This window comes from Pyrus communis, chromosome 6 (assembly GCF_963583255.1).
Source record: "Pyrus communis chromosome 6, drPyrComm1.1, whole genome shotgun sequence".
Taxonomy (NCBI): Eukaryota; Viridiplantae; Streptophyta; class Magnoliopsida; order Rosales; family Rosaceae; genus Pyrus; species Pyrus communis.
The window spans coordinates 23,919,191-23,930,547 of NC_084808.1; the positions used below are offsets into that span (position 1 = coordinate 23,919,191).

General features: G+C 39.4%; 3 protein-coding genes across 6 annotated transcripts; 1 reads left to right on the forward strand and 2 right to left on the reverse strand.

Annotated features, from left to right (window-relative positions):
* The first annotated feature begins 1,031 nt into the window (after positions 1–1,031).
* LOC137737208 (serine/threonine-protein kinase AFC1-like) lies at positions 1,032–5,012 on the forward strand. Of its 3 annotated transcripts, XM_068476622.1 has the most exons (12): positions 1,032–1,323; positions 1,879–2,065; positions 2,504–2,530; positions 2,622–2,775; positions 2,872–2,920; positions 3,014–3,128; positions 3,366–3,457; positions 3,621–3,777; positions 3,881–3,945; positions 4,048–4,145; positions 4,260–4,362; positions 4,467–5,012. In XM_068476622.1, the coding sequence occupies exons 1-12, from the start codon at positions 1,222–1,224 to the stop codon at positions 4,614–4,616; spliced, it is 1,299 nt and encodes a 432-aa protein (XP_068332723.1). In that variant the 5' UTR covers positions 1,032–1,221; the 3' UTR covers positions 4,617–5,012. The 3 variants fall into 3 exon arrangements, with proteins under 3 accessions (XP_068332723.1, XP_068332724.1, XP_068332725.1); XM_068476623.1 differs by lacking the exon at positions 1,879–2,065 and having other exon boundaries at positions 1,194–1,323; XM_068476624.1 differs by lacking the exons at positions 1,032–1,323; positions 1,879–2,065; positions 2,504–2,530; positions 2,872–2,920; positions 3,014–3,128 and having other exon boundaries at positions 2,640–2,775.
* Positions 5,013–5,139: 127 nt separating this feature from the next.
* LOC137736274 (NDR1/HIN1-like protein 13) lies at positions 5,140–6,261 on the reverse strand. The gene has a single exon (XM_068475573.1). The coding sequence runs from the start codon at positions 6,259–6,261 to the stop codon at positions 5,140–5,142; it is 1,122 nt and encodes a 373-aa protein (XP_068331674.1).
* On the reverse strand, positions 5,926–9,958 carry LOC137737209 (pentatricopeptide repeat-containing protein At1g13040, mitochondrial-like). 2 transcript variants are annotated; one of them, XM_068476626.1, is made up of 4 exons: positions 8,160–9,958; positions 7,844–7,942; positions 6,935–7,524; positions 5,926–6,813 (listed from the first exon to the last, which is right to left on the reverse strand). In XM_068476626.1, exon 1 carries the CDS (start codon positions 9,717–9,719, stop codon positions 8,172–8,174), a length of 1,548 nt encoding a protein of 515 aa, XP_068332727.1. In that variant the 5' UTR covers positions 9,720–9,958; the 3' UTR covers positions 5,926–6,813; positions 6,935–7,524; positions 7,844–7,942; positions 8,160–8,171. The 2 variants fall into 2 exon arrangements, with proteins under 2 accessions (XP_068332727.1, XP_068332726.1); XM_068476625.1 differs by having other exon boundaries at positions 5,926–6,823.
* Between the last annotated feature and the right edge of the window lie 1,399 nt (positions 9,959–11,357).

Genomic DNA, 11,357 nt, shown 5'->3' on the forward strand with positions numbered 1-11,357 from the left:
TGTTCCCGGTGGGTCTAGCTATCGTAAGTGCTAGGGTAAGCAATGGTGGATTCAGGATTTTAAACTCGAGAGGTCCCAATAATAAAGGTCAAAAAATTTATAGATAAAAATAAATTTAAAAGTTAAATTATAATACATTTCATTCATAAATCATACGCATAACAACATTACAAGCTATAAATCCTAATTTGCTTCCATGACAAGGTTTTATAGTCTGAAATGTTCCATGATAGTTTCACTACCAATACATGAAAAAACATATCTCTCAACGTAAACAACTAAGTGTCGCTCAACAATCCTTTGTAGGCCTACAAGGTCCCATTTGCAAATATGCTATTCGGAACTCATCTTGAATATTAGGAAGATAGTCCTTCATTCAAATTTTGAACCAAATGATGGTGGTGTGGGAAATTTGAAACAAATTAAGGTATGAAATTGGAGTAAAATCAAAATATGAGATTGGGTGGATTTTTAGAATTTTAGGGTTTTGGAAATTGGGAAATTGGGGATTGGATGAGTATGTGAAAATGGTCTTTTGGGATGAGGAAGGTAATTTGAGAAATTTTTTTTTTTGAGTTTCAAAAGTACTTGAAGTGTTTCATACAAGAAACATGTAGCTGGTACTTCTTGCAAGAAACCGTTTAAGTAGCTTTTCAGGATTAACTTACATTTTTACCAAGGATTGGTTTTAGAAATATTTTCACTAAAGCAATTTCAATCATTTAATATACTTCCCAAATGAGTCCTAAATTAAATAAGAGAGGTTAAAAAAAATTTATTTTTACTTTTTTGCCAATGATAAATAAATTATGAGCATTACAACCGTAGTCAACCTGTGAATTGTTAATGCGACATTATCCTACTTGCGCATCCTTTCAAATTTGCATAAATTCCAAACCGGCCCAAGTCCAACTACGGCCCACTTTTGCTTCAAGTTGGACTGATGAGCAAAAATCCAAGTATAATTCCGGCCCATAACCCAACATAAAAAGCTCAAGCCTCTTGAGAATGCTCCAAACACCAAACTCAACCAGGGTTCAAATCCAGCCACACAACAGCTCCACTTACCAACCAACAGTCCAGATTATTCCTCCCAATCACATCCGACGGCTTGCGGTAGCTCACGAAGAACAGGGGTTAGGGCGTTTTCTCCGTCTCTCGTGAATCGTGATCTCTGCGTTTAATCGGATAGGTGAATTTAGGGTTAGGGTTTTGAATTGTATGGAGATGGATTACGTGTCGGAGTTCCCTCTTTCACACATTGATCGGCGTCCAAGAAAACGCCCCAGGTTTGCTTGGGACCCCCCTCAGCCTCACCCAAAGGTACAATTTTCACCCTTTATTTCATCAAATTTCTCAAAATTGTGGTTTTTTTTTTTCCTTTATTTAGGCTTTAATTTGTTTATTTTTTCATTAAATTAGCTTTTCAATTTTGAATTCATCCCAACTTTTCTTCTTTTGTGTGGTAAATTCGACTGGGCAGGAAATAACTTGAGGGTAGAAAATAAAAGTGATTCCATTTTCCAAATTTCATGATCTCTTAGTTCTCTTTTCTTAGATAATTTTGATCTTGTCTAAAATATTGCCTCGGATATGAATTAATATTTTTTGAGGAAATTCAACTTTATAGATAAATAATTTGGAATTGAATAACTGAATTGTTAGTATTTTGATGACCCGGTAGATATATCGTGTACGAGGCATGACGAAGCTCGAAATGTTTGTTATTCGGGTGTTATAATTTGCATACATTGATTTTCTGTTTGGTTGATTAGAAAAGATAAGGGAAAATGTTAGAAATGAATGATAGATGGGTAAGGGGTGAAGTTTTTGTATTAATGTTTGTATAGTGGAGTATGAATAAATGGCTGTGTGTAGGCTCAGTCAGGAATATATTATGAGCAAGATGTTGGAAATGGGACAAGCATTGGACATACGAGAGTACTTCCAGACCATCCTAGTGTTTTTGTAAAGGGGTTGACTCAAAAAGGCTCTCCCCCGCGGCGAGATGATGACAAAGATGGACATTACATGTTTGCGCTCGGAGAAAATTTAACATCTCGCTGTAATTACGTTCAATCACCATTGAAGAGTTTTTTCTTTTACATTCTTCATGTGTCTTTTTTATGCTGTATTTTAAACTCTCACAACTCAATAAATCACACTGATGTACTTCCGACTTTTTCATTTTTTTACTCAATGGTGTATTTCCAATAAAATTATTCACATAGAAAATCTACTTACAAGTAAAAAGTTCTAGGACCTTTACTTTGGACTTTAGGGTTGCTCTAGAATTTGAAAATATATGTATATATCTAAAGTGTTGAACTTTTCCTTTTAGTTTATTCTTTTTCTTACTGTGTGCGTGCCAAAATAATTTAGCCCGAGTAGTATAGAATATTTGTTTCATTTAACACACACACACACATAGTTTTTTGTCAATATTTTTTGTTTGTAAAATATTTGTAGTTCTCTGGTTAAACTATTGTTTCTGTACTTGCAGATAAGATCCACCGAAAAATTGGTGAAGGTTAGGTTTTAACTGGATTTAGACCTATGTCTGGATGGGTTCCTGTACCTTTGATCTGTCTTCTCATATTTCTGCTCTTTGTATCGTGTAGGAACTTTTGGTCAGGTTTTGGAATGCTGGGATAGGGAAACAAAAGAAATGGTAGCTATAAAAGTTGTTAGGAGTATCAAGAAATACCGTGAAGCAGCAATGATTGAAGTTGATGTGCTACAGTTGCTTGGGAAGTATGACAGAAATGGAAGTCGGTGAGTATACTTTTCCTGTCATGGTTATTTCTTTTGCTTCTTAGCAGTTGTAAAATGAAATTTGGGTCAATTGTTAAGTGGCTTTATTCTTTGCAGTTGTGTTCAAATACGGAACTGGTTTGACTATCGTAACCATATATGTATCGTAAGTATATGCTTGATTTTTTATAAAATGATTCCCCAACTTCACCAATATTTTGGGGGTTAAGACATTTTTGAATTTAAATGGTCTTAACAGGTATTTGAGATGCTTGGGCCAAGCTTATACGATTTCCTCCGGAAAAATAATTATCACGCATTTCCGGTTGATCTTGTCCGCGAACTTGGCAGGCAACTGTTGGAATGTGTAGCATGTGTGTAGTTGGACCTCTGTTGTTTCTCTTATCTCTCGAAGTTTATAGCAGCAGTTGTAGTATTCCATAAGTTTTTACCTTTCTTTCTTTAAATTTACCAGTAGTTTCTGCTTTTTTCTTTTCAGTAAAGCTTACTTCCATGACATGTGTGAATACCTTCTGAGCATCTTTTATTGGACTGGACAATGAATTTACAATACTAGTTTTTATGCTTTCTGCGGTGTGTAACTTTTGCAGTCATGCATGATATGCGTCTCATCCATACCGACCTGAAGCCTGAGAACATACTATTTGTTTCTTCAGAATACATTAAAGTACCCGACAATAAGGTATTTCTTCTTGTGATCATAATTATATTGTTCTGCAGTTAGTGTTTTCTTATTCCTTTTTGCCCCTTCAGATGGCACGGTTCACTTATTGTTTGTACCTCTTATCTGAATCCAGTTCACTTAATGAAAATTGTCGTTTGCTTTTATTGCTTTGCTGTCACAGTTTACATCCAGGCCACCAAAAGATGGAACCAGTTATAAAAGGTTGCCAAAGTCTAGTGCTATCAAGGTTATTGATTTTGGCAGCACAGCCTATGAGCATCAAGAGCACAATTACATTGTGTCGACAAGGCACTACCGGGCACCTGAGGTTATTCTGGGTATGCTATTACTATGCTTTCTGTTATCTTGCGAATCATTTGCATTTTGAATATTTGCTATCAATTTATATCTTAACATTCATAAGATTGTTAATATTCACAGGACTTGGATGGAGTTATCCATGTGACATATGGAGTGTTGGTTGCATCTTGGTAGAGTTGTGTTCGGTATGTCTCTGAATTATATTGGTCCATCAGTCTCTGCCAGATTTCTGGATTAGAAAAAAATGTATAGAACTTCTGAGAAAAAAAGAATGAATTTCTTTACAGGGAGAAGCTTTGTTTCAGACACACGAGAACTTGGAACACCTAGCTATGATGGAGAGGGTTTTAGGTCCAATGCCACATCACATGTTGAAAAGAGTGGAGTATGTGGTTTCTTGAGGAATTTCATCGTAATTTTCATATCTTAAGGTTCAGATCACATCAGTTAGCCTATATTCACCACTGTCTCCCTTGCTACTTCTGTATTCTTGGTTCAGCCGTCATGCTGAGAAGTATGTCAGACGGGGTAGATTGGACTGGCCAGAAGGTGCAACTTCTCGAGAAAGTATTAAAGCTGTTTTAAAGCTACATCGCCTCCAGGTATATAGAATCTTGCACTTTTACACACTTGTTTTGGAATACGTCCAGACACGTTATTCAAATAAAACCTTTTAAGGTTAATCAATTTATATAATTTTTGGCAGAATATAGTGATGCAGCATGTCGATCATTCAGCTGGTGATCTCATCGACCTCCTGCAAGGTCTCCTTAGATTTGACCCTTCCAGCAGGCTAACAGCTCCCGAAGCCCTTAGACATCCCTTCTTTACCAGGGATCATTACCGGAGGTTTTAGCCAGTTGGAAAATTCATTCTTGCATTGTTAGTAGGTTTGCTTGGAGTGCATTACGGAGTAGTGGCTTATTGAAGAGCGGGGTTTTCTTGCTTTCCGGATTGTCATTTCTTGGCATACACAAACATGAAGGGGCTCGGCGGGAGCCCTGGATTTCTGTACTCTCACATTTGCGCGAAAGCTAATGTAAATATCCTGTTCTCATCAGTTTCTCCTTGTTCGATTTTGTACCATGAAGATGAAATGTAACAAGTTTTCGATACAATAAGGTGTGATGCGCTTTCTGAACGAGTTTGGCAGTCGCCCTGTGTATTTGTTTGTTCATGTTTTCTCAGTATACTATCACTCTGTAACATGTTTCACGTATTGCAATAAATATCATTCTTCTTGTCTCGAACATTGTCAAAAAGTTGGTCTACTTTTATTTTCTGCTGCTTGAGAAATTACAGTGCAGTAATTGGGAAGTAATTTACGAAAACTCGATGCTTGAAACACAATCCAATAAAAAAAAGGAGCAAACAATGACTTAGTGTTTTGTCTTGCATTTTCTGGTCACCAGAACTCCATCAGGAGGTCTAGTGAGCACGACTTGGCAGTCGCCGTGCAACCAGTAAGAGTACCGGAGGATCTTTCCGAAGTTAGCTCGTGCTCGGAAATACCCCTTGACCTCAAATCTGGCCCGATCGGTCTCCATCTCCTTCTTGAGCCTTATGCTTTCCAGCACTCCGAGACGAACCTGGCTAGCCACCATATGAACATTTGCGAACATGGACTGACGCCTCGATGCAGAGAAGGGTTCTATGTACTGGGTAGCAACGCGGGTATTTCCATAATAAAGATCAATGATCAGGTTGCTAAAGTCAACGCTGACCTTCTTGTTTGGGTTGGTGAAGTTTGCCAGCACTGTAACGTCGGCATTGAGAAGATATCCCATGTCTAGATACGCTGCGTTGAGTGTGGCGGAAGAGACGTCGAATTTCGGAGTCCGGGGACGAAAAACAAGATAGACTATGAGAACCACTAGGCCGGTTAAGATAATGAGAACCCAAAAAATTGCACAGCAAATGGCTCCTGACCATGCGAAGACATTGGTTTTTTGAGGCTGTGGTATGTGCAAGCCGTGTGGGCGAGTATGCTGGCTATGCGGCTGCCGTTGTGGGTATGGCCGATGATGTTGCTCGTCTTCGCGACCATGATGCGAGGCTGGCACCATTGGAACTCTAAGGGGGGTTTTCTGGCCTGGATGTTTTATCCGAGGCTGTTGGTCTTCATGATCAGGGTGGGGGGTTTTCTGGCCTGGATGTTTTATCCGAGGCTGTTGGTCTTCATGATCAGGGTGGGGGGTTTGCTGGTCTGTCCGAGGAGGATGTTCTTCAGGGACTGGATGAAACGACACCAAATGACCCGCCGGATGCTTAGACCGGGGCCGGCGGCCTTGCTGTAATTGTCTTCTTCCTGGCTCAACTTCTTGTTCGGGGGGATGCGGTCCAGGCCATTGTGGTCTGAGGTTGGGCGGCTCATGGTGCTGCCCGTGGTGCTGTGGGAGTGGCACCGATGAACTGTGTGGGGGTGTTTGGGGAAGTTGTTCTGGATATTGTGACGGATATGGCCGGACAAAATGGGGGTTGGTGTCACCACGGCGAGACATGGCGGCACAGAGTAGTACTGAGAAATGAACAAGTGAAGGATGGAGTGGATGCAGAATAAAATAGTAAGGAAGGAACTGGTGTTAGAGAATGACTTGAAGAAAACTTCAAGGATGATTTTTTTCGAAAAGGCAAAGAATCAAAATGCAGCTAAGCGTGGGAGGCAAGTAATCTTCCGTGACAACTTTTTCTGTATGTGCTTCCGAGTTCTGAGTATTTTAGAGTAGCATGCAATTTACATATTTACCCCTGATATCCAGCTTCCCTAAGGCTAAATGCTACAGAAGATACAAATTTCAACTGGATATAAACACTCTCTGCCAAATATACCACTCAACACTAACTCGTTCATGACTAGAGAACATCTTTAATCGTTACCGGATGATGTTGTGATGTGACTCGGAGTCCCGGTCAGCAGGCGTGTTATAATTGTGAAAACTAGTAGTGATTCCTTGGAAGTTCTCGTCGCTTTCTTCCATCCTCAAGACTCCAGCTATGCTTCTTTAATCCACTTTTCTTCATGAGGACACGGCCGAAATTTTTGGTTGTTCTCTCTGTTAGTCCCTACATGCGAAGGAAAAGTACAAATGGCATCGTTCTTAATTCTTCTAGAATAACATCCAACCCAAGTAAGAAAAAGAGGGAAAGATAAGTGGCAGAAGGTCCGACACTCACTGCATTTCGAATAAGAAGCCGTACTTCAGCATTTTCATGCCCAAACTAATAGTGCTCTCACATTAACATTCGTAAAAATGATCTGCAGCCTCTGCATGTCATCGATGAGCACAAGAAGGTCACGGTGCACCCTAAGAAAATAAAGAACAAAGAGAACGAGAATCTAAACTCTAGATTGCTTCAGAACTATATTGGAAAATAACACCTAAGACTAGGCATATAATCAAGTCCAAGAACTCAGCCATAATTAAAGGTTGACTTCATCAGTCCAGAAATTAATAGGGATACCAAATCAATAAGTAGTTCTGAAATCTTCATTAGGCATCCCTTTAGTTGACCTTCCTTAGACAAATTGGGGGTGATAAAACTAGAACGAGAGGAAAGGTAAGCAATTACCTTGAAGTAGTCTGGTTCTTGCAAAGCCCGCTTGCATTATCTATTGTCCCTCAGGACAAAGAAATGAACAAAGTAGGTTAAAGTACCTTTTGGCATTTTTAGCGGAATGCATGCGTCAAGTCAGGGAGGCAAATCATACATGGATAAGCATCATGCTCTTGAATCTCAGGCTGAACAAATCCAAGGTCCCAATTCTGCATTATGAACCAAAGATTTCAATAACTCAATAAGCATAATACTCACATCCTTCTACTATGATAGTGCCACTGTCAATTTTTAATGACGGTAAAATATACTGTCATAAACACTGGAATATATCCAGGATATCTTTATACTTATTCAGCACACAATGTAAGGGCTAAACATCCATGGCTCCCTTGTCTATCTTCCCCCCACATCCTCATCCACACCCATGCATATTGTTTGACGACACTCACAAACAGCAGAATACCTGTACTTATCTACATATCAAAAGGCAATTTATGTACATAAATCAATCCTACAAGCTCGTACCTGAGTTGTTTGTAGCTTGCCAGAAAGAGCACAAGGTGGTAACAAGACCAGGCTTGATGAGGTGAAATCCTCTCTAACAAGTGCCTCTTACTATTGACTCTGTGATAGACCAGACAGTAAGATAGCATAATCATTAGAACCACTAAACCATATATAACATAGCATCACAGGTTCCATAATAAGCACCTAAACTTACACCACTTGTTACCGAAAAAATTTATACAACTGAACATGAACGACAAAAATCAGTATAACCGCAGTGACATATATTGGTACATGAACATAAAAACTACAAGGGTTTCTATACTATACTAACCGTTTAGCATTTTCATGCACCATCTTTTGAATTGATGGCATTAACCAGAGTCTCGGAGAAAGCTCCATCAAGAGTAAAGCCCTTTTCCATCATCTGATCCCATACCCTACAAGCGACTGAAAGCTTATTCTCCCTTATGAGACCTCCAATTATCAATTTAAAAGTTACCCCGTCAGCACTACACCCTCTAGTCTGCATTTCCTCATAGAGATGCATAGCGTCACTCACTTTAGAAGCCTTGAGCAGCCCGTTAATGAGAGCATTATACGAAATCACATCAGGGGTGATTCCCTTCTCAAACATTTCACTGAAAACACTATAAGCCATTTCAATCTTCCCATTCTTGCATAGGTGATCAACTATTGTAGTGTAAAATATACGGTCAAGCAACAGACCCATTGCTGTTGTCTGATCAAGAAGCTTCTTGGCTATCTCTGAACTACCTTCTCTTAAAAAGGCATTTATAAGAATAGTGAATGTAACCAAATCTGGCACAGTGCCCTTGTGACGCATTTCCTCAAACAGTTTGTATGCACTTCGGGTACGGCTTGCCTTGCAAAATGCTGTAATGATGGTATTGTACGACACAACATTACACAACCCTTTTGGCTCCATCCTAGTTCTCATCAACAAATACGCCTTATCCGGTCTATTAGCTTTACAAAGGCCCATGAGAAGCTGATTATAACTATACACATCCGGTTCCATCCCACCCCTCTCCATTTTCTTCATCAACTTCTCAGCCTCCTCCGACATGAACTGATTACAAGAATAATTCAACAACACATTGTGAGTAACCAAATCCGGCTCGCAACCATTTCTCTTCATAAATGACTTGATTGCTTGTGCCTTATCAATCCTACTGGCACGACAAAACCCACTAATCAACGCATTATAAATCAAACTACTAAAATTAACACTACCCTTCATTTCATCAATGACAAGGTCATAAGCCAAATCAACCTTCCCACCCTTGCACAACCCAACAACCAGCGCCGTGCACGCAATGTTATCGGGCCTGAGCCCTTTCTTAATCATACCATTCCAAATATCAACTGCCATATCAAATTGTCCAGCTTTACACAACCCACCAATAATTATAGTATACGATACAACATCCGGCTCTCTTCCTTTGTCAACCATCCTATGAAGCAATTCCAAAGCGAAATCCATCCTGTCTTCTTGGCACAGAAGATTCAAATATATATTGAAAGCCCAGATGTCAGGCAATGCCCCAATCCTATCCATGTCCCGAAGAAGCTTCTCAATGAGGGTGAAATTTCTAATCTTGCACAAGCCAGAAATGAACCTTGAGTAAGTAAAGGGGTCCAATGAGAACCCCTTCGGCACCATTTCGTAGTAGTAGTGCTCGGCGAGATCGTACCGCGAGTGCTTGACGAGTACGCCGATGAAGCGGTTGTAGTCGACGCTGAAGACCCGGCAGTCCGAGTGGGTCATTTCGTCGAACACCTGTAGTGCTTGATCGATGAGGCCAGTCTTTACGTAGTACACTATGCGGCTCCTGTATATGAGGCGGTGAACGCCAAGACTACGATACATATCAGAGTGAATGCATAGCAGAGACAGTCAAGGAGCTTAATGCGTCGGAATGTATGGCATCCGGCGGAGAGGAAAACGGGGGACTACAGCCCCGGAAATGGAGACGGCGGAGGGAAGAGCGGGTTTAGGTGTACCTGCAGGTGAAACGACGTCGGTTCCCGAAGCCATTCGATAGGAGGTATAGCTGCAGCAGCTGCCAAGGCTACCTGGTTTCAACAATGGTGGCGATGGACTCAATGCGGCGCCGGGCAGGGGAGGGTGGGTGGATTTGGATTTGGATTTGGGTTTGGGTTTGGGTTTGGGTTTGTTGGGTTTAAAGATTTTCTGTTGGGCTGTGTATTTGGGCTGGCCTGAATTGGAAGTTAAGTATGTTTCTTTTGGGTTTGAGTTGGGCTTTGAGTTTTGAAGACAGGTTGTGTTGGCCCAATCTCATTTGCATCCGGACTTGTTAATAATAAACTAGTATGACATGCAGAGGACGTCTTACCACCGTGGTGGAAAACATTAAGCCTATGTATTTTGGTGCAGGTTTGATCCTCATGAACAATTAACTTCTAATTTACTAATATTATCGCTCAGTTAAAAAATAATAAAAAATAAAAAATAAAAGCAAGTATGACATGCAATATAAGACGAGTCTGTGTTGGGTAGGGGACCGGATAAAAATAGCAATTTGATTCTTTCTTTCTTGGCCACCTTTCTTGACCAATCCTTTCTATTTCTGCTATGATAATTTATTTTCTTCTTTTCTTTTGGTGCAACTCATGTGGACTACACTGAAAAGGTTTAGCGTAATAATAATGACTGGAAGTTGATAATTAAATTATTAATTATGTGTTGATTAATGTTTTTATTTTTTTATTAAAAATATTATATAATTTATCAATTTAATTCCAAAAAAAAAAAAAAAACATCGACCATTTATACCATTTTAAATTAAATAAACAAACATATAATATAACTTCATGTTATAGTGAAGGGACTTATTCTATGTAGGCGAAATTTGTAAATTTAAAATGTAATTTTGCCTTAACTTATTAGTGCATAAAATTTTAAGGAAAATGAATGAAAATGGCTTGAAAACTTTGAGTTTTAACGATAAGGACAAAATAAAGGGTAAAGTGAATAGTACCAAGATTGACTTTTTAATGTAAAAATATAATTTTTCGTTAAAATAAACAGTACCGGAAGTTTTTCGTTAAAGTTCCCTAAAATCTAAGCATGGATTATGCATGCAAGTTATTCTATAGTTGTTGGTCAAATTTCAACCGCTTGTCCATCCCATCAGTTTGGACGTTTGAACAATCGTCCTTTAACAAGAAGGCAATTTTGTCAGTTCCTGGTCACATATTTTTGTTTTTTTTCTAGTCACTTGTTGTTTAATTGGAGCTATGATTTGCAATACGCATTGTCATGATGATTACCATGGTTATAAAAATTCCCGCCTAGCGCCGTCTAAGTTCCATCTAGCGTCGCCTAGGTGCTAAGTTGTTGGTCATTGCTCCGATTAGTTCATAGGCATTTGAAAATTAAGAAAATGTGCGTAAACTTGCTTAGGCATCCGTATAGCCCGTCTAAAACCGACTTAGCATCCGCTTAGGTTGCGACTCTCACTTGGACAGAAAATCAAAAACTTTC

Bases quoted from the DNA above. Each gene is read 5' to 3' on its own strand.
- LOC137737208 (XM_068476622.1), top strand. From the start codon at position 1,222: ATGGAGATGGATTACGTGTCGGAGTTCCCTCTTTCACACATTGATCGG. The intron at 1,324-1,878 runs GTACAATTTTCA...GGCTGTGTGTAG, and splicing joins CCCCTCAGCCTCACCCAAAG to GCTCAGTCAGGAATATATTA. The intron at 4,146-4,259 runs GTATGTGGTTTC...TTCTTGGTTCAG, and splicing joins CACATGTTGAAAAGAGTGGA to CCGTCATGCTGAGAAGTATG.
- LOC137736274 (XM_068475573.1), bottom strand. From the start codon at position 6,261: ATGTCTCGCCGTGGTGACACCAACCCCCATTTTGTCCGGCCATATCCG.
- LOC137737209 (XM_068476626.1), bottom strand. From the start codon at position 9,719: ATGTATCGTAGTCTTGGCGTTCACCGCCTCATATACAGGAGCCGCATA.